General features: G+C 37.6%; 1 protein-coding gene across 3 annotated transcripts in view; it reads right to left on the bottom strand.

Moving 5' to 3' along the window:
• The window catches only part of PARG (poly(ADP-ribose) glycohydrolase), a 62,018-nt gene that overhangs the window by 15,583 nt on the left and 20,008 nt on the right, over positions 1-26,427 (bottom strand). For all 3 annotated transcript variants that reach the window (XR_011681038.1, XM_071438719.1, XM_071438720.1), the window contains exons 8-13: positions 19,495-19,587; positions 17,232-17,389; positions 6,316-6,395; positions 3,891-3,951; positions 3,185-3,260; positions 477-624 (exon numbers count right to left, since the gene is read on the bottom strand). Coding sequence is in view for 2 of the 3 variants with exons in the window: in XM_071438719.1 (XP_071294820.1) it covers positions 477-624; positions 3,185-3,260; positions 3,891-3,951; positions 6,316-6,395; positions 17,232-17,389; positions 19,495-19,587 (616 nt within the window). In the remaining variant the exon portion in view is untranslated. The remainder of the gene's footprint in view (positions 1-476; positions 625-3,184; positions 3,261-3,890; positions 3,952-6,315; positions 6,396-17,231; positions 17,390-19,494; positions 19,588-26,427) is intronic.

Below are 26,427 nucleotides of genomic sequence, written 5' to 3'. Positions count from 1 at the left end.
TCCTCTTCCTCCTCCTCCCCTTTTAGGTAATCAGAAGGTAGCTCCTCTTCTCAAGAGTGTTCAATCCCACTGATCACATCAAATGTTACAAATTTAGGAGAGGAACAAAAACCCCACATCTTTTAACATAAGAGGAGCAATATCAGCTAACAGCTGGAAATTGTGGCTGTTACCTATACTGCCCATCAGCAATCTTTATCCCAACACACCAAGTCCTCAAACACATTTAAAAAGGATTAAATAAGTTCTTTTGCTTGCTGTCAGCTTTCTTCCTTTCACAGAATATGTATGGAACAGCGTCCCTTGTGGTGTTAGCTGGGATGAAGTAGGAGGCTCTTTGTCAAATGGGTATTTATATTTTTCCCTTTTTTTTTTTAAATTCTTACAGCATTTAAACATACTAAATTTCAACTTGAAATGTATTTTGTATATATAAAACCAGAACTTGATGTGAAACATTTTCTGCAAAGACTAACCTGTGATGATAAGACATTCATTGTGATCCAAGACTTCAGTGATGAGCCTTGATACAATCAGTTCTGGATTGATTAAAAACCGAATTTCTTCTTGTACTAGTCCTGCCCCGGTCACACCACCTCCGACAAAACGGTTTGCAAAGTCAACCTACCAAAAATACATTCAGGAGGGTTATGATAGGATAAGGAAAAAAAATCCTTTAATTACCAAATTTAATTTAATCCTGTACAAATTTCAATTATTGTGTTGAAATCTGCTGCTATCACTTAAAACTACAAGCAGAGAAACTGATTAACATCATCATGCCTCTCTCTTTTTTTCCATTCAACTTTTCAGAAAGCTTACAACAAATGAGACGCTACACAGCAAAAGAAATTTTGCATCTCAAACGTTCCAAATCCAAGTTGTGTGGGTTTCCCTTGAAGAAGCACATATTTCAGAACAAAACACATTCCAGTAAATGTGACAGATGAAAAGAGCATTCTTTTTAGAGCCATTGAAACATCATTAGTTTGTCCTTTGGAAAGCATTCTGCCCCAGCTGTGCCCATGGAAGTATTTTAGATTAGCACTGCCCCTGTAACAGTTCCATACTCAAAAAACCCTCTAACAAATTCTTCTTGCAATGTAATACCAATCTCTTATGAATTGTCCTTGAAAAGCACTTGAACAAGGCAATCACTTTGACTCTCAAGGTTTCTGTTTGAAATAGAGAAGCTCTGGACTATTTTTTGCTGCAATAGTACATATTTTGCAAATTACATTTTCCTACAAACAACAGTTTTAAAAGGAGTTTGTTTATTCAATAAAGTAATTACTATTCACTCAACTAACTGCCCATATAAATATATATATTATTATTATAATATTATAATTTTTAAAAGTTACTTCATCCTCCAAATACTATTAGCTTCTTACTGATTTTTACTTAGGCAGCTGATGAGAGCACAGGTACAGGAGGGAGACAGAAGTTGCTGGGGTGCCATGAACACCTGTGTAGATTACAAATTGACCCAGGAGGCAGAGTCCAAAGCACACCAAGAGCCAGCCACTACAGCAGCAGGTGTTCCTCTAGTCTATCCTGGAAATACCAACACATTTCAGTTGTTTAAGATTTGCTAAACTTGACTATGATAAAAAAAGTTGAAATATGAAAACCACTGAGATGTACAGCGTGCCAGGGTCCCAGAGCAGGGACTGTGCTGGGCAGCATCCCCTGGGGCCAACCTTGTCCCACACAAAACCCTGTCCTGCCCCTCACCTGAGACATCATCACCTGAGGCACATCACCTGTGGGCCCAGGCCCAGCCCTGCTGATGCTCATCACACATCTCTCACTGTCCCTGGTGCCCTGACTCACCACCTTGCCTTTGTCTGATGGCCACAGCCAGTCAGCAAGGGCTGTGGTTGTCACCATCCCTCCCCACTGAGCCTGGGGTCACTGTGGGCTCCAGCACTGTCCTGCCTTGCTCATCCTGCTCCCTGCTGGAGTGACTGCTCTGTTGTCAACTTATTGTAAATCTCCCATACCTTCTCAGTGATTTCTCAGGGGCAGCTCCTCACAGCACTGACTCCTTCACAGCACAACCAACAAACTCCAACTCTCTCCACAGCACGACCAACAAACTCCAGCCCTCTCCACGGCACGACCAACAAACTCCAGCCCTCTCCACGGCACGACCAGCTAACCCACTCTTTTGTAGCACTCTTCTTATTTGACACAGCTGTGGCCTATTAAGGGCAGGCCTGTTCCTAATCTTTGGTGATTGGTACAGCTGCAACTCCTCAGGTGTGAGACTACCTGCTGCACTATTTTCTTAAATTCTATCCCTCCACACTGCTTCTCATCTGAGCAGAGGTATTTTGTTTGAGAAGACTTGAAATAGCCAAGAGGAAAATATCACATCCTAGGCAATACCCCCTTATACAGGGTACAACACTAGAAAAATGGTTATTATTGAGCAATTGCTGAGTTCTTCATAATTTCAGCACACATTTGAGTGCCCCAGTTTCATAAAGTTATGAGACATTTTAAAGTCTGAACAAAAAGAATTGCAGAAAAAAATTCTCCTTGTCTCCTTCCTCCTCTTCCAATGCAGTACTTGTCCCTGGCTAAAAAAGTTCTAATTTTTACTTTTTTTTGGTAAAAGAATTCTAGAAGGCAGACCTTTTTTTTTCTTAAAGAAAAGCAGAAAGCAAACAACTAATTTGAAAACTCAAATGTATTCCTTCCTATAAATATGGACAGGACAGCCTCCTTATGAATTTCTTTTGCTGACTGCCTCCCAGACTGAAACAGTGGTGCTGGCAGCAGCAAGAAAGTCTCCTGGGTCACTGACCTGGTCACTGTCTGGGGCACACAAATATTTTTTTTAAAATAAACTGAAACCCTTGACAAGTCATCAAGATCACAGCCTGAATCTTTTGTCTTGTCAATCTTTGATCCTGGCTTGAACCAGAAGACCTAAAGCTGTCCAGGACTTGTGATTTTCTGTCATCCCTTTCTGTAACAGGTACATGTGCTACCTAGATGAGCTGGGGAATATTGACAGTACTGCCCATGGAATTAATTTTGATAGGTTTTTTTATGCTGCATAACATCTTGTCATTTAAGTCAATTGAGGATAAAGAAGTAGCTTTATTAAGCTGATAGACCATAAAAGTATGACAAAAACACAAAATCCACATGAACTGTTATATGCACTTACCTGCAGCATACCTTGTCCATTGCTTTCAATGGTGCCTTCATAGGTGACATGCAATCTAGTTAATTTTTTCTGAGATCTACCATTGAGGAAAAATATTGTACAGAAATGATCATTTCAGAACCCCCACAAAAACCCATTCATTTTAAAACAAAATTCACCCAAACCCCAGCTGCTTACACACCTTAAACATAAGGTGGTTTAAAAAAAACCCAAAAACCCCGATGGATTAAAAAAAAGTTTGCATCACAGAAACAATGTCATTTGTCAGTTTCTCCACCTTCTATCGTAAAACCCCACATCTGAAGTTTGAAGTTTTTCTTGCTCCCCAGCAATGAAGCTATAATACTTCTGCTCATGCTGATCATCACCCATAGTTCATTACATTACCTATCATTCCTTAAATAAGAAATGATTGGTAATATAATCCCTCTCTTTTTTTCTCCCCTCTCAAACAACAGCATCAAAGATATGTTTGTGTTTTAAAACTTCAACTAATACTTGTTTGCTTTACAGGCAAACATATGGAAAAATTCAGGACGCAAACTACTTGTGGCAATTCAGCCACTGCCCTCTATTTCTTTCTGCAACAGTCCATAGCAAAGATTGTTCTCTGTAGTACTTCTAGACCTGAATCAACTCCAAATGAATGACACTCAGTTACTGTGGACTTAAGAAACTTCTTACAGTAACAGGATGTTTGACTTACCTCTCCCAATCTGGAAACTCCTGGAGGCACTGCCTTGTGAACGTCACCAATCCCGTAGGTTCTACAGGCAAACCAACCCCAAAGGAAAATGTATTAAGTGTGGGAGCTTAGCCCTGAGATTATCTTAACTGGTCATCTTTGAAAACTACAAACATCATCCTTGGTCAATACCAAGAGCTTAACTTTCCTCAAGAGTGACTCTGATTTTTCCCCTGACAGCCCATGCTCTAACTGAAGACAAGTTACATGAAGACCAAAATATTACTTCTCTTACCACTTTGCAATTTGAGTATTTTAGTTTTTCCAGATCTAGGAAAAACTATTTCTTATGTGATTTTCACTTGAATCACACTCAACATTACTAGAAAGATCTAGTAGTTGAAGTAAAATGTGCTGCTTTAGAGAAAAAGATTGTGAGCCTTTAAAATCAACAACTATTCAGTGCTAGAGAGTATTCAACCTATGGAGGGAGGAAGCAGCAGCTCATCTTTCCAAGAAAGTCCAACTATGTCAATAAGCATGCAGTGTTAGTAGAGTCCAAATCAGGCAGTTTTTAACCCTGCCAGGATGCTAGTGAAATTTACTGTATTCCAAATGAGAAAAGACTCCTGCCCTTGAGGGAAAAGGAGGAGCTGTTGCTCATTGCAGGAAGGAATGCAGTATGATCTTTTCCTCGTATTTCACTCAAAAAAGTTCAGTTTTGCAATAGAAAGAAAATATCAACCTTTCATTAGCTGATATCATCTTAATATAATCTTCAATTAAGATTTATTTCTCTGCTACAGTAAATCTACTGTGATTTATGAAAACATTGAGAACACTATGTAAAGCACAAATGCATCCTTCGAAAAAAGCCTTAAGTAGTCCTATGCTTTACTTTAAAATTTAGGTTAAAAAAGGTTACTTTCTCTGAAAAAAGACCATAGCTTTCAAGCACAATAATCAAGTGCCTATTCACAAGGGAATTCTGGTATCAGTTGTGGTATTCTGCAAATCAAGCATTCACCTTTTAAGCACAAAGTCTTCAGTTTCCAGTGCTCTTTTAGAGAGAACTCAATTATTATTTACAATAAAAAGAGCTACAAAATTATTACAGGAACTTATAGAGCTAAGTTACTTCAGCCTTACTAATTCCTGGGACAAAAAAAAAGAATAAGAAATGGGGTATTTTAAAGGTACAATAGGAATCTTTAATTCAAGAAAAGAGCATTCAAGAATCTCATTAAATATTATTTAAAGTCATAATGTTAGAAAATCTAATATGGTAGTTTCATAAAGCATGTTCCCATCAGATTTCATATTCTCAGAGGCTCAGGGACAGCTGCATCAATTTAGGACTTGGTTTGCACAAAAACATTGTAACTCAGGTATTACAAAAAGCTGGTACACTGTATCTCTTCTCAGTCCCACACATAGATCACAAGTTACTTTTACCTCAGAGATTTAGTTCTATTGGTATTGCTTAAAGCCTGACAGCTGAAATAGGACATAGCTGCATTCATTTTGTGGTGAATTAAAATGATGAAGATGGTCTGGACCAAGTAAGGGGCTTTTCTATTTAATAGCTTAAATCTGTCTTTCTTTTAAAACAAGCCCTTCAGAGAAAGTATGAAGTTAATAATAAAATGCTGACATGTAAAGGAAAAGTTCATTAAAAAAAGACCATTGTAAGGATATTGCTGCAGATCTGATGTATGCTACTACAGTAAAATCTTTCTCCCCAAAAATGCAATATATAAGCTATGGTAGTTATCACAAAAATAGACCTGTTTTGAAAAGCTTATGCAAATGTTCAAATCTGTGGTAATAACAGAAGGTCTGACTATGCATTAAACTTCCCAAGAGCAGGAGATATCTCATGTCTTGCCATCATTTGTTTTATTTGAACTGGGCAAACCTAAAAACAGCTTTGCTTTGGAACCACAGAAGGGAAAAACCTGAAATATCAACACAAGTAGGGGAAAATCCCTCAGAACTCCAAACGTTATAGTCAAAAGACTAAATATTCATTCTGCAGGAAAAGTGAAGCTTGGCTGTAATGGTGCCAAGTTCCCCTACATCCTCACTTGGATGTGGTGATGGAAGTGGTTGCATATATTACTAGCATTATATATATATATATATATATATCTACACAATGATATACACACACATATATAAATATACTTCTGTATTTCACACACACCCCACATACATTTATATATATTTATCAGAAAAAATAGAACAGAATGAGCTCTGGGCAAATAATTTGCTTGCATGCATCATACACATGGTGAGAAGTGCCATTAGTATGAAAATCAGTATACTTTGCAAGCTGTCTTTTGTTAAATACTTCCATCATGGCTGTGTAGCCATTTCTAAATTGAATGGGATTAAATTTTTCATCTATCTGCTTTGCAGCTCAAAAAAAGAATAAAGGATATACTTTTTTCTGTGACTCTTCTAAAATAGCAGAAAAGGGTCTTAAGTTTTTCAGGCTTTCTTGGTGACCTCCCTTCAAACAACCTGAAAAACAGGAAATAAAAACAAACAATTAGATTTCAGGGACACAGTGCAGAGCAATTAGTGCTACTTACTAATTGCAATTTGATTTTTTGTAATTATTATGCACACATTTCATTAGCTTTGCATTTAAGTACTGTACTGTAGAAAGAACCCTCTAGACAGCCCCTCTGTAATTCAAGATTTTAGGACTAATGAGTTTATTGACTTGCTGTATTTCTGATGAAGACGCCAAGTGAATGCTTCTCTCGCTTGCACCAATTTTCTAATACCAAGAAATGTAATTTCAACATGAACATTTTGGAAAGCTACTAGTTTTATTTGCAACAAATTGAAATGTTTAACAGGTCATTAAGTGACCAAGAGGAGAAAACATATGTGTTGGGTACTCCAAATGTCCCCCTCCTTTCAGCTCAGTGAGTTGCTCAGAAGAATTAGTGCAACCTTGTTGCTTTCAAGAGCTGCACTGCACCAGCAGCATTTCTAAAGAAAAGAACCTTCCCCCAACAGAAATGGCTCCATCCACTGGGCTGTTACAGCCATTCTACCAGACATTTCTCACAAACTTAAGCATTACAATGAAGGATCCTTTTTTTAGCCATTAAGTGAATGTATTCTTTTAAGGTTAGCTGAAATACTTTTACTGCATCATCTGTCTTCCAGCAACTTGAACATGCATGACTTAATTTCACTTCCAGCAGAGTGACAAGGCATTGTTATTGGCAACACATAATGGAATTTATCTGGAAGGAAGAACAGCAGTGATTTCAGAAATAAAACCCTTTGAATAGGAAGTTTACTAAAAGATGTCTGATCCACTGAAAGCCCTGAGGATATAAGATTCTCCCCCAATAAACAGTCTAAGTAAAGCAATGACACAACATTATTCATTTGTTTCTGTGTAGTGGAATGACAATCTGCTTTTAAAACCAGAATGCTGAGAGGTGAATTAAACTCGATTCAGCAAGGAAGTGAACTGGATTTTTTCCAGAATTTAAAAATCCTTATGATGTGTACAGGCTGAAGAGATCAATTGCTTCTGAAATCTATATTAAGTCACAGAGGTCAATTTTATTAGCACTTTATTCTTTGAACAGTGAATCAGGACTTTAGGAAGGAAAACTCCAGACTTTTACAGTCTATTCTAACATGGGCCTATATGCAAGTCCTATCAAGGCCTTGAGCTTGCACAGGTAAAAAGGGTTTTATAAAAGGAGTCAATGCATGCATGTGTGTGCAGGTGTTGCCTAAATTATCCCCAACCTCTTATCTGGAAGTCTCAATTCATATGAAGCCTTTAAACTGGTTAATTTATCTGTCAGCCTGATCATGCCTTTACTAATTTTTTTGCCTCTTCACATCAAAGTGACACCTTGCTTACATTGTAAACCCTCAGGAGAGAGTTCTTCATGTCTCAAAGGCAATATGTGATCCAGCACAAACAGCAGGCTGGGCAGGAAAGGTGCAGAACTATGCCTGAAGTAAGTCAGATCACTAAAACCAGTCAGAGTTGTGAATGGAACAGGAAAAGCAAGGGATATTTACATGATTCAAAAATGGCCTTGTTCTACCCCATTAACTTAAATGAGGACATCACATGGCAAATTTACAAACATTTTAACCTTGAACCTTATTTCTGAAATAATCAATTGGGCAACATAATGAAAATTTTCTTCTTGAAACAAATACTTTAAAGAATAGAGCTATATGAAGGCATCACTAAGATATTAAATAACATTATTCTTCAAGTGCTGCAACACAGATCCTACTAAAAATCCACCCAAAAATCTAAGTGGAAACCACATAATTTCCTGACAGAACCACCTAGGGCCAAAACCCATTAATTTCAATTAAAGCACTCATCCAGATGAAGTGCACTGTAAATCAAACACAAAGCACTGCAAGTCCACTTTCAGGTGAAGTAATTAAAATCTTAGTGGCAACTGCATATGTAAGCTTTGTACAGGATGTTCCCACTGCAGTAACTTCAATTTATCAGCTACAGGAGCTGAGAGAGCCTCCAGGACTGATCACCAAATTCATCTCTGGCTCTCCAGCCACTCCAGGGGAGTAGCAATGTTAATCAAACAGAAAACCTCCCCAGAGATACATTTAGGTATTTGAGGCCAGAGATTTTAAAACATAAGAAAGTAGATGTCTGAGCTTTGTGTTTATGACTATTTAGATTGTTAAAGTCCTTGTGGCCAAATGAAAAATCTTTCCTAGCAAATATTCAGATATTTAATTGTTCTGAAGAAAAATACAGTACATGAGAAATAAAATACTAAAAATAGTAAGAACTATTATTGAATGAATACTAAGTGAAGTAAGCACACAGTAAAGTATGCTTACTTCACTTAGTATCTGTCAGCAAGCATCCAGTAAAGCTACGAGGCAACAGTTCACAACATTTCAACAATTATTACAAAATCATGTATGAGCATTATCCAAAAAATTCCAGAGTGAAAAAAAAAAAGCATTTTAAAAGTGCAATCAATATTCTGGTTTTTGTAGTCTTGACTGTCAACTCAAAATTGTCATATTTGCAACCAACATTTCCACCTTCTAAAGCTGGAGTCAAAAGCTCTAAACCTACTCCCAACTCCTTCCTTGCTGAGGCAAGTGGACTGTAAACTTGCAAAGAACTTCAAAGGGTGCATTGAAAATGACACAAGAGCAAAATTATTTAAGAACATTAAGAGCTTCACAAAAGTTGCCTTGGTTTGCATGGAGTTTACTGGGGAGAATTTGAACCAGCTCAAGTAAACAGTTCCCAAATACACTGTTTCTGAATAAGGTAAAATTAAAATGCAGTATTTACCTGTAAAATTTAATTTCTAGAAATTAAATTGCTGCCCTGATGTTACTCTAAGAACTGGCTCCAGCAGGAGCCATTACAATCACGTGATTTAATCTCCCACTTCAATAATTTCCTAATGATATTTCCATACCCAGGCTGGGCTTCCTTTGAATGTTTCTCTTCAAAGAGAATAATCATGTCTTTTCATTGGAGTTGGAACCTACTGTAAGACACAGAAAGGTGTACACACTGTAACAATATGCAAAAATTTGCAGTATGGATCATACTTCAAATAATAATTGCCATTCATAAATCCATGGCATTCCATGGCTACTCTTGGCAGAAGTGTGGATACACAATTTTGTACTTGTGATCCCTACAATTAACCAAGTGTACTGTTTCCTCCACTACCCACAGCCATTAAAAAGTGTCTTTGTCTTTACTACTGGACTTAAAGGAACTTTAAGTTGTTTGTTTATTGTGTTGTTTCTTATATTTTAGTGTGATCTCACTAAAGATAACAGAACACCTGAACATGTACAAAAGATTTAACTAAAGCCTGATCTTCTCCTACAAACAGAAGTCAAAGAAGGACTTACACAGAAGCCATATGGATAGATGAATTTCACTCAGTAAAGAGACTGAGCAGGGGGAAGGATGGACAGAAATTAAAATACTGGAAAGATGTTTCCTTCCACCACAAGAACACAGCTAATCACTAAACAGCTTTAGTGATTAGCTAAGGCACTGGATGACAAAATGTTTGAAAAACAGAATAAACCAAATATCTTGCTTTTTCTATGTTGCTCCATTTCAAGCCTGTGCTTATCTGATGTATATATACATGTAGGGGTGGAAATAACATACTTGAAGTATGTTACTGTCAAACTTTATTGCCCTCCATATGCTTGAGGGCTATTTTGATTAAGTGACTGAGCATTCTCAGTTGCTGAGCACCCTCAATAGGAACCACTGGAATTTCAGGTTGATACACAGCACCCTAAAGGAAAAACTAATATAGTGCTGAATGGTCCAATAGCCTCATCATTTAGGACTGCATCAGTTGCACTGGGGAGCACATAAGATGCATCTCTTCCATCTTTCTCCTGCAATTCCCAACCTCATGGAAAAAAAAAAAAAAGTGTAGTTCCAGCAACAAACAAGAAATACAAAATTCTCTTTTTCAAAACCAGTATCATATTTCTAATGAAGTATTTTTTGAGCTTTGACTTCTAATACTAACACAGCTTATCAAAACAGTTTCAAAAGGATTCTCTGTCAGTATGATTTGACATTTTTTATTCAATTGTGCTCAAGGCAACCTTAGTCACATCCACATTAAAGACTGCCTATAGATATTAGTGTATCAAAGGTCAAGCAAAGCTGTGTGCATTAATGTGCACAGAGAGAGAGAAGCTCACCATGTAAGATTTGAAATCTGCCTATAATTATGTGTGCTTATCACACAATTGCATGGAACAGACAATTTCTTTCTCTAAATATATGAAAGCAAACCTGATTACCATAGAGGAATAACTGGAATTACATTCATTACCCATATCCTTTGCCTCAAGTATTTTCTGAGACTGCTGTTTTGTTGATTATTCATTGGGTGGGGTTCCCCCCATACAGAAACATATATCTGCCTTTTAAAATGGAGTTTTAAATCTCTAAAGCCTCACTTCAGTGAGTAAGATAGGAGATAGGACCAGTCAAGGACTTTTCATGAAGAATGGAGGTGCAACAAGTGTTTGATCACTGTAATTTATGCTTCTCTTCCGAAGGGAAACAAACACTATACTTAGGGAACAGCAATACCCCAGAGACCCACTCTGGTCTCCCAAGTACGCCAGGGGGTGTGCAGGACAATCCACTAGGCTGCAGGAAGAATATATTTTTGTCCCATTCATTAAATAAAAAAACATTTTGAAGTAATGGTTATTTCATCTTTATCTCATCCTTTCTAAATGTTTTCCATGTTTTATATGCACTATATTAGTAAAGTAGCACATGTATGGAACTCCTAAGTAAATAAATACAAATACATTGGGGTCCATGCTCAAAAATGTTTTATTGATAAGTATGTGTGATCAAAAACATTTGGACACCACTGCCCTAGACAGCTTTAAATATAAATACCTAAACATCAATTAGATAGTGAAAGATGAAGAAACCTTAGCAAATTTAAAATGGGACATTCTTATATCCAATATAAGACATAAACCCTTACTAGAAAGTCCTGCAGTCACTAAAAATATTTTAAGTGATAATTAGAAGGAAAATAATTCAGTATATTACAGCTTTACTTTATGTAATTTGGACTTAATGGAAATCAAAAGCAGAATAATCCAAATGAGAAATTCCTTCCAGAGAGATGAAAGGCAGGCAAACTGACCATCCCTCTGACAAAACAAAAGGAAATGCCACTGGCCACATCTTGCACTTCCTGATAGAAAAACAGAGGAAATCTCCCTACAAGTCAGGTACAGCAACTTTAATTCTTCTTTTGTGGTGCCTGGTGTGTGCCTCTTCCACTCAACATGAATTCTATCTGTCTGTATTAAAACTGCCTTCCTGCTCTGGGCTTATAAAGGACATCATTCTAGAGTTCTCTAATTTCCTTCATATCAAGCAGGAGAAAAACAAAACATTCAATATTTCAACCTCATGGGCAATTTCTTATTTACTGTGATGTGTTATAGGTACAAACTGTCGTCATCAGAGAAGTTATTTAAGAACACTGCACTATTCAACAACCTTATGTTGAATTAGAATTTTATCTGTAGATAAATAATGACTCTTAAGATGTGTGTAAACAAAAAAAAATGGGGCAATGTAATTTTGTTGGGAAATCTAAATACATAAAACTATCTTTCATCTCAGACACTCCCATATACTCACACGTCTCTTCGCTGTGCTTTTCATTTTATTGTTCTGTTTATTGTGGCAAGCAACTTGGTGCATTGTAAATCTGTTTTAACAAAAGGTTTTGGTGATTTATGAGTCTTAAAATGCATCAGGTTGATATCTGACCTTGATGAAATGATAAGATGCTAACTGCAAGTACTCAACACCAGAGAATAGTGGGGTAAAATGTTTTACCCTGGGAATCTAAAACGAGGGACAACCAACAGCATGGTAAAACTAACTTCTGGACTACATGACTATATTTACTAAGCTAAAAAACATTCAGATTCAGTACTTTTTTAATCACTATAGAAAAGCAATTATACCAGATTCATAAAAATAGTGTCCTTTTGAAGTTGTCTGTTTAAAGAGTGTTTCCACATTTACCAAACACAAATGTTGATTCAAATTTTTTCACAGAAAATTATACTTGACTTAAAGTAATCCATCCAAGGCTAATCAGTTCACATGCCCAAAGAAGGCATAACAGAATGAGTTTTGTAGGATCAGTGCCCTTTAACTCAGAAAACCTAGAACCACTTATCAGAGGAGCAATACATCTCAGTCCAAAACAAGCTCTCTCAAAGTCATTAGATAATCTATTCCCAAGAGAATATTCATTAGTGTTATGAAATTGATGTTGTTTATGGAGAGATAATTGCATTACTGGTAAATTAGATTTCAATTCTCCTGCATAAATGTACCATACAGTTTCCCATTTCCTTTCATATATTATATATTCCATAAAAGAAATATATCTTAACTAGTGTGTTTTTCTCCTCATTTCCAATCACTTGAAATTACTTTAAGGGTTTGTTTGAGAAAGATGAAGAAATTCAGTCCCAGTGGAATACTGGTGGTTTCAGACCAGAGCATGCACTAATATGTGTGCCAGAAGATCTACCAGGCTCATGCTGTTAGACTTTACTGCCTTCAGTTATGAATTCAAGCCCAATATTGCATCTTCAGTTTAACCACAGAGCTTTTGAACAAGGAAAATGGAAGGGTTCTTCTAACTTGACACAACAGCTAAAACAGATCTGTAGCAGGCCAAAGACACAGCAGAAGCAAAGCAAACCTGTGCAAACCTGTGTCATTTCCAGAACACTGATTCAATATTGCAGACATTTTTCCTCACATTTTGGTTTCACATATAACCAAACTAGACAGTTTCCTATATTACCAAATTCCATAGTGTCTCCAGTGTAATTACAACCATCACCAGAATCAACTATTTTAAACTCTGCAACCAGCATCATAATGTAGAGAGTCAATGCAATTCAGGCTCTACATTCAACCAGAATGCAACTTCCAAGAAAAATACATCAATAAGGTAAATAAAATGGCCAATTCAACTATTTCTTTCTTTTGTGATGGGTTATTTTGGAATAAAGCTGCCCAATCTAATGTCATCACATATATTATAGTAGTGCTTTTAAAAAGAAAAATTTAAGACTCTAAATTTACCTTGATATTTTGAACAGAAGCAGTATTTTATGCTATTTAGTAAGATCTAATGTTTGGCCACTGAATGGATGTTATTCGACCCACTCAAATTCATAAATATTAAAGCTCTTAAACTATTACTTCCTTTTTATCAACTACAATTGAAATGAATTATCTTATTAATGACTTAGGCTCATAATAGGCTCATCCCTGCCAAGCAAAAAAGGGAAGAATTCAATTAAATTACTGAGTATTTAATTACACACAGGTGACTTTCAGTCCATAGGCAAGATAAGGAATCACAATGGACAGTCAGTGTCAACACACACCATTAAACCAAGTGCTTCTGTGTCAAAAGAGGAATGGCCACATTGATTCTCCTCTCATTTTGCAAGACTAACAGCAAGAGAGAAGTAAAGCATAGATGATGTGTGGTAATGCTAACACATACAACAGCCTTCCTCCCAGTCAGCTGCACTCATGTCTCTATGAGTCTTACATTTTAAACTATCTTGCAGTGACTGCCTTGTTTTGTAAACAGATTTGTACCTTAGGAGGAGTAGGGGTGGAACTTACAATATGATAGTTAACAGCACATGAAAACCTAAAGCAGGGAGAAGACTGGGAGAAAAAAAGGAATATATCAGCATTTAAAGGTACAAACCATAACTATTTTATAGTGTATGAAAAGGTACTAATGCTTAAGTCTGCATAAAGTGACCTGACAAAAGACTGCAGTGTAAAACAAAAACCACAAGAAAAATGTACACAATTGTGTTTCTAGCTTAGAAGTGGCAAATTTCAGTTTTTCCATCTCAAATTTCAAAATTTCAGTTTTCCAGAAATTTGAGGGGAGGAGTGGGAGTCTTTTGTATCAATGTAGACAGGACATGGATAAAGGAATGGAGGAACACCACCTTTTCTAAAGAAAAGCCCCTCAAATGTTAGCATCCATGCACTCAGTAGTTTGGCTTTGTTAGGGAACAACAGCAGATTCTTTTTGATACCTTAAGAACAAAGTCATTCACTCACAGTCACGTAGCAAATGAATTATGCTGAGGAAAGAACTAAGTCTGAAAAAAGCAACAGACCATAATACTGTGGGGACAAAAGGTTGATGTGTGAACAATCTGTTATGCCCATCCCTAAGCAGACAGAGCAGAGCAGCAGCCTCCAAAGCCTTTACATCAAAACATTTTTATAAGCAGAAAAAAAAGTCACAAATATTTAACTTCAGTCATTGCCTACTGCCTCTTGAGTACATCCAGCTTCCCAAAATGCTTTTTTTAAGAAGCTGAAAACACACACTGCAGTGAACCAAATCCTGTCATCTTTACAAGTCTGAAACAATAGCTGAAAACATTACTGTTCACTCTGTCCTTGCTACTAAAGAATAACTTTGCAGGGCAGGAAAATACAGGGTTGACAGGAAGGAAAAAGCCCGTAAGATACTATCTATCCTCCTTCTCCTCTCTCATTTTAGATTTTAACTAAGTCAGGTTATATACAGTAGCAGAAAACTGTACATCTTGTAGTACTCTCTCCAGAGCTCTTCCTTTTGCTTTTATCCTACCAGTCTCCCACTCTCACCAACCCATTTTCTCAAATTTTATCCACTGCCTGCCACACTTTGTATTCTACTTCACTAATCTGCTTATTATCAAATTCAAAATACAGGGGGTGTAGGAGTGTGGATTTCGTGCAACAAATGGTTAAGTAAAAAAAAGGAATGGAAAAGAAAACTGTACTTATCTAACAAATGCATAAATTGGCAAACACTGAGGAAGAGACACTTCTAATCCTCAATAACCAGAGGACATTGGCTTTCCTTCTTTCTCCAGTTTGGCAACAATATTCTTGTTCTTGCACAAATAAAAATGGCTTTCTCCCCTATGTGACTTGAAGCTGGGGATGGCCTCATGCATAATGCAAAAGGAAGGCCTGAAGGTTGTCTGCTCTATTTCCCTTCTAAATAACATTGTGGGACCTTTACCATGATAGCACCAGGCAGCCAAGTCAGAAAACAATGCTGGACTGACTGGAATGGAGCAGAAAATTCTGAATGCTTGATACTTTGTACATTCTTTGAGTCCACAGCAAGAAAATATTTACCTAATAATTTGCCAGGGTTTCTTATTTAGAAGTAGTTTGCAGTATTATGCCCTGAGTCAACCAGAAGTAGTGCACTCTAATACTATCACCTTACATTGCTCTGCAATTTTCATAGAGGAGCATATGAATTTACTCCAGTTGTTTAACAGCATTTTATTCTATAGTTGGCAAGAAATTACCCAACTTGCAAAATTTAACTGCTTGGTTTATAAAATGCTTCAATTGCAACAAAAAACAGTAGCTTAGAGTCCTTTAAAAATACCACAAAATACAGCTAGAAGCGTGCAGTCAAAAAACTCCTTCCAGATCTTTCACTCTCCTCTTTCAATGCTCTGAACATCATTATTTTTAATGCACCAATGGTACTTTTCATTGATTTGTTCCTAGGAACTACTGGTAGAAAAATACATTGAATTGTATGGCATGATAATGTCCACCCACCCTTCTATTCCGTAACCCACTGCACTCTTGGGACAACCACCCAGACAGTGACCCTGGTCTCTCCTCTGAGATACACAATATGGACAAACCTGGGACAGCCCTTGAAGGCAGCAGCTGCCAAAACCATCATTAGTGCACTGGCATGCCTGACAATTTATTCTGAGCAGTCCTAGTCCAATACAGCTCTCATAATACACACACCCAAGTGTACCAGATCACAGGCAGCACTGATTTTATATTTCATCTCAGCTGTCACAGCACATACACTACATCTGGTAACAGTGAGGAATAAGAAAAACTCTAGATCAATAATCATCCAAGCTTCAGCCTAATAAACTTAAGGTTGATCTACACTTGTATGCAAGGCCAAAAAATGATGAACTCATATTTCTAATCTACAAGTCCATGTGAATCATAATATTCTGCAGCAGAAAATGCCTCCATCTGCTTCCCTCATTTAAAATTGAAATAAGCATATTTAAATTATAAAAAAGATGTGAAGAAAAATTTATAATCAAATCTGGTTGTAAGTTAGCACTAAGAAAAAAAAGAATAAATGCTTGCTCAGACATCAGAATATCTTTAAGTAAATTCTTATTGTGGCTGTCTTAGGCTAACTTGCAGCAAAAAGAAAAAGTTGATTTTAACATGCAGCTCTACAACTGCCTTAAAATAGTGGTATGGATGCTGAAGAATGAAGTCCTATTGGTATGACTTAATGTGCAGATCACCACTGATGACACAGGAGACAACAGAAACGTGGCTGAGGAAACACCAGACTTTAATTTAAATACACACAGAACACTTGAAGCACAACTAAGATATACCATTTGCAGATGATTGGCTTATGAGGAGGCAGGGAATTGTATCAATCTAATTATGCCAGAGCAAGTGTGTGTCTGTGCATGCTCATGCACAAAAGAAAATTTGGAATATTGATCATATCTTCCTGTGCAGAAGATCCTTTCTTATACAGATGCACAGTTTTCTTTCCCTTAGAGGTAATAGGAAAAAGACAAAAAGCAAACTAGTGAATTTAGTGACAGAAACACCAAACAAATGAGTTTCTCCCCTAAAGGACAGCAATATTTCTATGGCAGGGTTATCAGGCTCATTTACTGCTGATGCCATACCTGTTGAAGTTAATGTCTGGATAACTGGAATACTCAGACTTCATCTTCGCATTGCGACGTGGAAAAGTACAGAAGAAAGCATTGGCCAGAAAGCTGGAGATCTGCTCCTGGGACATGGTGATGGAGTGATTCATCTTCTGTTTCAGCAGAGGTATTGGCTACCAACAAAAGAAATGAGGGGGAGGAAGGGGCAGGGAGAAAGGAGGGAAGGAGAGAGAAGAATAGTTAGCTTACTTTTTTTGAAAGAAAAAACAGAAGTACAAAATTACATTTGTTATATTAGAGCACGAGTAATTTAGGCCATTGGTAAAGCCTTTAATCAGCAGCACCGTTCAAGTCAAGAACAGTTTATTCAAGACAATTCAGAAAGGGCTTGCCTGGCAAACTGCATATTTCTAATCAATAATAAAAGGATCAGGGAAGCACAACTTATCAAACAAAACCATCAGGAATGCAGAGGGGAAAAAATAGATGGGATGTAGCAAATCCTGGGCAACGTTAGAAACTGAAATAAAAATCCACTTTCAATAGCTGTATAGTTAAGACCCCTTCAGGGAATGCTTTCAGCTGCAATAAGCTTGCTTTGAACTTTACCAAGAAACAAGGAAGTCATGCCACAGATCATAACTATGATTTGCTTTGAATTTTTTTCCATCCTACTTGAAGAAATAACACTGTTGGTATTTGTAGAAAGTGTGCAATTATTCATTCTTTTATAATCAGAATGAACAAAAAGCTCAGCTTCACTTTGGTCATCAGCAGTTTGAAGTTTTATTTTACTCTGGTCAGTGTTTCCTTCATATAAAAAGAAATAAATGGCCAGAGAGAAGAAAGAACTCCCCAACTTGAAGCATTAGACATCTTTCATGTTATCAGGCATTAACCTTCTGATTTTGAGCTTGGGCTCACAACATTCATGGTATTTAATTTATTAAATTAGGTGTTAATATGGAGCATGGCAGGGGCACATCATTCTGACTGCTGACTCCAGTAACCATTACAATAAATCCACTTGATAGGAGAAAGAGAACACAGTTTTCACCTGCTTCCAAAATTCTCAGCCATCATCATTAGCCTAGCACCTGTACAGCTACATTTTCATCCTTCTAGTTGTGAATACAGAAACTGCTGTTGATTTAGACTGTTGAATACCCAGCCCTGTTTACTCTAGAAAACAAACTTCATTCTTATAACTACTACATTCACATTCACTGAATCTCATTCTGTCTTCTGGCTATTTAATTAACAAGCTTTATTATGATGTCTGAAGTCACACAGCTAGAGGGGGAAAAAAGCCTGAGAAGCTCACTCTAATAAGTTCTACAAACCTATAAAAACAGAGTATTTTGGATAGTGTTATATTGGAATAAATTTATCTTTATGTCTAACCAAAAACATGAGTCTGACAGAGATCTTTATAATTTACATTGCCTAGCAGTACATGATCTCTAAAAGGCTTGCAAGTCTTGTGCTTGACTTGTGCTCAGAAACTTCATAGCATTTTCAAACAACTTCCCTCACTGACTTACAAGCAAAAATAAAGTAAGAAATATTCATAGCTTGAAATTGTGCATATACTTTGGGACCCTTGCAGCATAAAAAAGTAGGGAAATATTTTTCCTGTTTATTCCCAATAGGATAAATTCAGAAAATGGTAACAAAGAAGTTTACAAATGGTTGTCACCCTACTAATATGTTACCTACCATACATCCTCACTTGACCAGCCCTACTCACTTTAATCAGGTTCACTCTTTACAGAACTAATTCTCATAGCATTAATACAGAATTAGTTAAGGCTTGTATGTGTGCAAGCTCTAAACAGAATAAAGTAAATGAAAGCTTTATGAAAATACCACATCTAAGATTAAAAAAATTCTAAAATAAAAAATTAGATCAGATTGAAATAAAATATTGAATCAGATTATTCAATTGTTCCAGTTTCTAAGGTTGATTTTACAACCTGATTTGTTGTGTGGTCATTTCATTTAAGAAATGCAAGGAGCAACTTCAGCACATAGAAAGGAAAGGGTTAATGAAGTTCAGGCTAAAACTATGACAGTGAGATTTACTTTTTTTGCATTCTATTACATAATTGCAGATGTTATTGTCAATTCTGCTCCTTAGGTCTCATCTGCCTTCAACACAAAAATTACAGCTTTTATTAAGAACATAACATGACCCTGATGTTTTGACCTTAGCCACCAGCTGCAGTTTGCAGAGAAGGGCTCTGCCACACAGCACTTGCTAGCTGGGTTTGCTTACCTGGGTGCAGATAGTAGGGAGACACAGTGCCAGCTTGACCATATCAGGAAGAATGGACTGGAACAGATGCTGAGCCTCTGCATCTTCAAGAACCTGTTAAAAAAATAAGGAGAAAAAAAAGCTTTTTACCTCAGAAATAATGACTGAATTAGAAGTTTGTGAAAACAAGACCTATGCAAAAGAAACAAGAAAAAAAAGAAAAAAACTGGCCCTCTTAGCTTCATGCCAAATCTGTAACACTTTCACAGCAGTCCCTCACTGAATTCACCTTGCAATAACGCACTGAGATACAGAAACAAGTCTCAAAAGTTGCAGTTGAGAAAACATGTTACCAAGTGCCCTTTAAAGAAAGCTTGAGTAAGTTATCATTTTATTCTTTCCAAGGCAATGAACGAAATTTTCATCTGAAAAAATCACTACCTAACCACAGAAGTACTGGAATGATTTACTCAAATTTCATATTCAGGTCATATTCCAAGACAAGTACCTGTGACATCCTCCTATAAAGGACAGATAAAATGCACTCCTGGCTCAGATCAGTGGGCCTCTGCAGCAGCAACAGGAAATCCTCTGCAAGAGGATGCAATCCTGGGCATTTTCTGCCATTCATCCCCACCATGTTCCCTCGAGAATTCCAGCCACTGTTACATAAAGGTGCAGCCTGCAGGCCCCACAGGCTGAAGTTGCAATCTTTTCAGTCTCTTCCTAGAGGACACCTGACACTACAACTATTTCAGCTGCCTCACCTGCTCTCCTAACATACTTTCTGAGAAGGGGAGACCAGAATTGACAACACTGAAAACAAATGGGTGCACCCATGTTTCACAAGGCCTCTCAAAGCTTTTAGACCCAAGAATAAGTCACATCAAAGCTTTCTTGCCCTGCTCTCAGTTCCCCCCTGACATTGTCTGGCCCACTGTGTTTGGCTGCCAAAGCCTATCAAGTCAATATATTCAGAGCAATCCAGGAACCCACCCACATGCCTACTGATGTATCACACACCTGTTTTTCAAAGATGCAAAAATTTCTTTAAAGTAGGCAATGGTCTTCTAAGAAAAGCTAGGATAAGAGGTTATAAAAAGAAATGCAACATGAAGTGGCACAGTTGCAATATGTGAAGCAGCACAAAAGCCTCAAAACTCTCAGTCTGCTGAATGAATAGGCTGAACAGAGATGTAGAGAAAAGCACATTGCTATGATGTGGAAGTTTTTCCCCTCATCTGTGGGTACAGGCATCAGATGTCAGCGGCTGTTAGATTTGCATGCTGCATTCAAGGCAGAAAGCAGAGAGAAGAGAACACACACCTTGCACTACAGTGGGGAACAGAAGACAAAGGTCACAGCTCAGTTTTCTGTCTCCATCCTTCCCCTGCAGGGAATCTGTATTTGAGACCAATACTTTCTACCAGTTTCTAGACTAAAATCCTCAAAATTCTGAAATGGTGGCTTTAAAACTACACAATATTATTTTTCAAGTAACACTTAAAAAATTGATTTGCTACCAGTTTTGCACAAAACCAGTTGCAGACAGAATGGATGAAACAGCATGAAGGTATTATCAACTTGAGTCTCTACAACACTTCAGACTAATTGTGAAATCACAGGAACAGATCTTTTTAGTCATATTTTCAGGGCTTTGCAATTCATATTTCTATGGAAAGTTTCACATAGGCTTCAGAATATAAAAAAGACACTGGCAATTCTCTTGAGAAGGAAAACATGGTGCCTCAGACTCAAGACACACTGATCCTCATAAACACTGAAAATATTGTTTGAAGGTAACTGTAGCAACTTCTGCTCTTCCAAGATCATTAAAATGACCATAGAAATATCTTGGCTCTGTTGTCTCCTGCTCCAAGTAATAATATAAAGGGATAAGAGTACTTAGGAAGTTGAAAATCAAACCACAAACAAATGCTCAAAGCACAAACAACTTCTGTTCAGAAAAAGGGGGAAATACAACAACATCAAGACCTACAAAGTTACTTTGTATGCATTATGTATGCTGCTTGTGGAGGCATAAAAATGAGGGTTTAATATCAAGTTTTAAAATGAAAGAAGAACTTACAAAGACCAACAAGCCCAGGAAACATGAAAATAACTTGATATGAGGAAGAATCCAAGTAACAAACAAAGTACTTCTGAAAGATGGGAAATGAGCAAGATGCATCTCTCTCTCCTGTTGCTGGCTGCATATGCACCTACATATTTACACAGCCTAAGTCAAACCCTGAAAACTGTGACCTAACCTTTAACATTATCTGCTCCAGCAGGAAAATTTGCTCTGTTCTTAGGCACAATGTTTTTAAGTGCCATAAAGTAACCAAATGAGCATTTAAAATCCGGAATTTCAAATCTCAACCCATAAAATGAATAGGTAAGTTACAGCTATTCAAATACTGACATTTAACCTCAGATGTCTACCAGGCTGTCAAATTCTGATCTTCTCTTCCCTTCGGGTAACACTTCCTCTCTTTTAAAGCTGACATATAAATAGTGGCTGCTGTGCTTTGCTGACTGCCACAGACTACACAGTATGACTTATCTGGTGACACATTATGGCACCAGACTTTGTCAGAGCTGTCAAGACTTCAACCTTTTCTTTATGCTTCTTTGAAAACAACATAATAATAGCGTGGGACAATTTCTTCCCAAAACAGAGGCAGGCCAGCAATTGCACAGCTCGGCTCTGATGCAGAATACTTAACTATAAAGGTCACTTCTACTCTGAAATCCTACTTTTCTTTCTTCTTACCTTCCTAATGATGTACCAGAGTATGCTTTCTTTTCTATAGTATTTCTATGCATAAGTTTTACTAGATCTCCACTAATGAAAAATGTCAACATTTAGAGGTGTTACTGCCCAAAAGTGTTCTCCTTGACTTCTGATTATTCTTACATGTGAATGAAGCGAATTTTTAAAAGAGTTTTGGGTGCCATGAGGACCCCACAACTTCACAATATATGATCATTGTGAGTTCACAGACCTTGTCAATAAATTCCTAGTTCAGCATTGTTCTCTATCAAATGGCCACATCCATGTAACTAAAGTTTACCCTGTCTGCCCAGACACTCTTCCTGCACAGGTAACATTCCCTTGAGGTTTCTGTGAAAAAGAACACCTGCAAACCCCTGGCTGCCTGGCCCTCACAGCCTCTTTTGACCACTCACCCAGCAAACCATCACTCATGCAGCATTGTAGACTCACCACTGTCACTGCATATTCTCAGCTATGCTGAGTGCAACAGAGCCTGGTGTTACCTGTGACAGGCTTTGAAAGCAGCAAAAAAGGAACACTCAGTCATGGAAAGTAAAAGAATTCCAGGACATGGAGTGCTGACAACACAGCTACATCTGGCAGACATCCCACGATGAACATGCCAGCCTGAAGAACCTAGCATCAGCAGAGAGAACACCTGGTCAAGAACTGAGGGGACATTTATTCACAAGGCAACTCTCTTCAGGAAGCAGGGACTTCTACTGATGTAACATCCAGCATATTTAGAGTGACACTGCACATTCTACATATTTGATGCTGCTGAAAGAGGAATGTGTTCATTCTATCCATTCAAACACATGGACACACCCTCACACACCACATTTCATCAGTTCCCATGTTCATCTGACAATTTCCTGACATCCTTCATCTTGCTGATTCTACAGAAAAATAATCTGGAGGTGGGGTTAGTCTGTCCATGCAGTAATAAGTTGAAGCAGCCTACCAAAAAGTCATGCATTATTAGATGTGTGCAGAGTGGGTGTTAAGTGAGAAAGCATCAGTCATGACCCTTGTCAAAGGGCTACAAAGGCAGAGCTTGGTAGCAACTCTTCTCACTGAAAGAACAGGAATGCTCTGGTCAGAATGAAGTTGCTAAAACAAGCACCTCACTTGGAAGTAAATCTGCTAGTACAGGAATGTCTGTATAAATTCATTATTGTGCTTTTAATTACGTACAAGTTTTTCAAGGCTACAACTCTGCAAATACTAAGAGAAAAGACTGAATTTCCATTTTTAAAGGAACTAACATTTGTTTTCTAACTTAAGGAATTCTAAAGTGTGAAATGGTTGTCAACAAGATTTCATAAAGGAAAATACATTTAAGTACCATAGCAATTTTGGTTTTAAACAATTGATCAGTTTCTCCTTTCCTTATTATGCACTACTGTCCTTCACAGCTTCCTTCAGTATTTGAAAACATAAATACAGTGTTGACTTTATCAGTGCTCCAGCCATACAAAATACATAGGAATTAAATACATGCAGGGGTTATACCCTGAGGGAAAAGTACATGGAGTCAGAGTTGCAAAGCATGACTTGCTTTTTACCAAAGAAATACTTTGGCAACTCCATCACTATTTTCACTGGAGTGACTGATTAAATGAACAGGACTTAGGGCTCCAATTCCTAAGATGCAAATGGCTCAGTGAGCCATAGCAGAGGTATGAGCTCTTGGCCAAACCTGCATTGCAATTTAGCAAAATGAACATTTATCCTGCAGCAAAGAGGCCTGACTAAACATGGCTGTAAGTAATGGCCTCTTGTCACTATAAACCAGTCCTCCAAAATGCAGGGACAAATATGCCTGACAGCCTAATAAGAAGGATCTGAGGTAGCATGGGGAGATAGTGATGGTAGAGAGTTTAAATCTAAATCTGACAGCTCATCAAAGCAAACAAACCACATGTAGGGTACACAAATTTGGACAGCTCCATCTATCACATGGGAAGGCACAGCCATCATGCCAACAGGCAGGCAGCATGCTAAGACAGCAATGGCTTAATGCTCTCAATTTGTAGGGCTTTATGTGCCCATATTAACTTCTGTGGCAGGACAAGGACCAACTGAATCATGCTCTTAAGGATGAAGAGGAAAACCAGAGTGCTTCCTTCAGACTATCTCTTATTTTCTAATTGGAAAGGATTTTGACCTTCTGACTTTTTCCTTCCCAGCTGCCATAATGCCTCATGCTGTCAGTGATTTGAACCATCTACAGTTACTACACTGAACTTTCCAGTAACAAGTTTCCAAATTATTTTAATGTAAGATATCATATAAAGGTGAAAATATAAGACATTATATAGAGGTGATAATGCTGAACTAAATAATTGGGCAAGCCAAATAACTTGTATGTACTCTATTTACAGTAGGTTCATTCTCCTAATTTCAGGAATAGGTTTTTTCTTTTTCCTTCTTCACTATCTTCACTTTATCTCAGATAAAATATCTATTTATATTTCTATAAGGTATTTTGAGGCACGTGAAATACTTCAAAGCTGAAAACACTGTCCTTGGAGGTATTTTAAAAATGTGTGGATGTGGTGCTTAGGGACATGGTTCTGTGGTGGACTTGGCAGTGCTATGTTAATTTTTAACTCTATGAACTTCAGGGTCTTTATCAACATAAATGGTTCCATGATTTTGAGGCATTAAACACCTGAGTGTGCTCAAACAATCACAACATGTGCCCGCTCCTTTATTGCACTTTGTTTTCATTCTCTCTTCCTTCCAGAGCAGCTTGTACTTATTTCCCTGTTCTCCTGACCCATCCAGAAATCCCCTGCTTCTTGCATACTGTTTAACACTTAAACATGGGAAGTCTAAATCCATGACTAGAACTCTACAGTGCCAATAAACAAGAAGCTGGTTATGACATTGAAGTCCTTTACTTGAAAGTAACCAACCTCAGACTGGCAATCTGTACTCCCCTTCTTCCTCTAATCCTTGTCATAGGTGCCTTTAAACATCACAAAATCCTAAGAGCAGACTTGCTCAATCTGACATTGGAACAGATGGGGAAAAACAACTGAACAAACAAACACACAAACAACAAAAAAGGCCCATGTCAGTTCTTATTGAGTGACTTTAATCTATTTAAATTAAACCCCCAAAACAAGCATCACTATGTAGCACTCTCTACAAAGCCTTTCTTTCTGCACAGAGAGGAGATCAATTCTACTTAAAGACACTGTGCCAGAACTATCAGTGCACTCACACCCAGACAGAGACACCAGGCTGCAGCCCAGTAACTCGCATGCCTCTGCAAAACAGACTCATCATAATGTCAAATACTGTACATATTAACAAGACTGAAACACAGAAGAAATGTGAGGTGGAGGGTGTGGTGTGTGCGCATTCTAGTTCCCATTTTATCACGTCAATGGATTTCCAAAACTGCAGGAAAGAATACTCTCATCTGCCTCTTCCAGTTCCCTTACAAAACTAATTCAGTAGAAAACACACTCAGCTGTCAAATCCATCCCATTTATTGAGCACTTGTCTGATTAGAAACAAAAGGAAGGACAAAGGAATCTTTGGAGGAAAGAAGAAAGAAACCGTAACACTGGATTATGCAGAGAAGAATCTTATTTGAGAACAAGAATGCTCCTGACATTTATCAAAACCACAAACTGACACTTCAAAAGGAAAAAAGAAGACAGCTTACAAGGCAGAGGTTAATTTGGTTATGTTTAATTTTCTTCCCTCCAAAGGCTCATTCATGTCTTCTGCCAATCCAACTCTGGAATAACCTCTCAGGTGTATCATCCTTAACAACTGCTGCTTTGTTCTCAAAGCTTTTAAACATTCTAAATAAAATCTGAGAGAAGAATGTGTGTTTATTTTTCAATCTCTTCTTAATGGTTTTAGAAGCCCAGTTTATACTTCCAAGGAACTGGAAATCTACCCTCAGACATTTTCACTACCCTTCAGGCCACCAATAGCTTCTACCTCTATGCTGCTGCAGAGTGATTCTGTCATGGCTAGAAGCATCACAGCCATTTCCAAAGCAGTGGCAGAGTCCTGGGATGAAAAGTCAAATACCACTTTCTAAGTACTTTCAAGTTACTCTAGGGAAGTAGAGCAGTTGAGAGGACAATGACCTTGCCTCTCTAGAAGAGTTGTAACATGAGGGGAAGATAAAGTTCCTTCCACCT

Source organism: Agelaius tricolor, unplaced genomic scaffold (genome assembly GCF_023055355.1).
Source record: "Agelaius tricolor isolate 1412-34295 unplaced genomic scaffold, bAgeTri1.0.p SCAF_13, whole genome shotgun sequence".
In the NCBI taxonomy this organism is placed as follows: domain Eukaryota; kingdom Metazoa; phylum Chordata; class Aves; order Passeriformes; family Icteridae; genus Agelaius; species Agelaius tricolor.
This window is presented reverse-complemented; position numbering and strand designations above follow the sequence as displayed.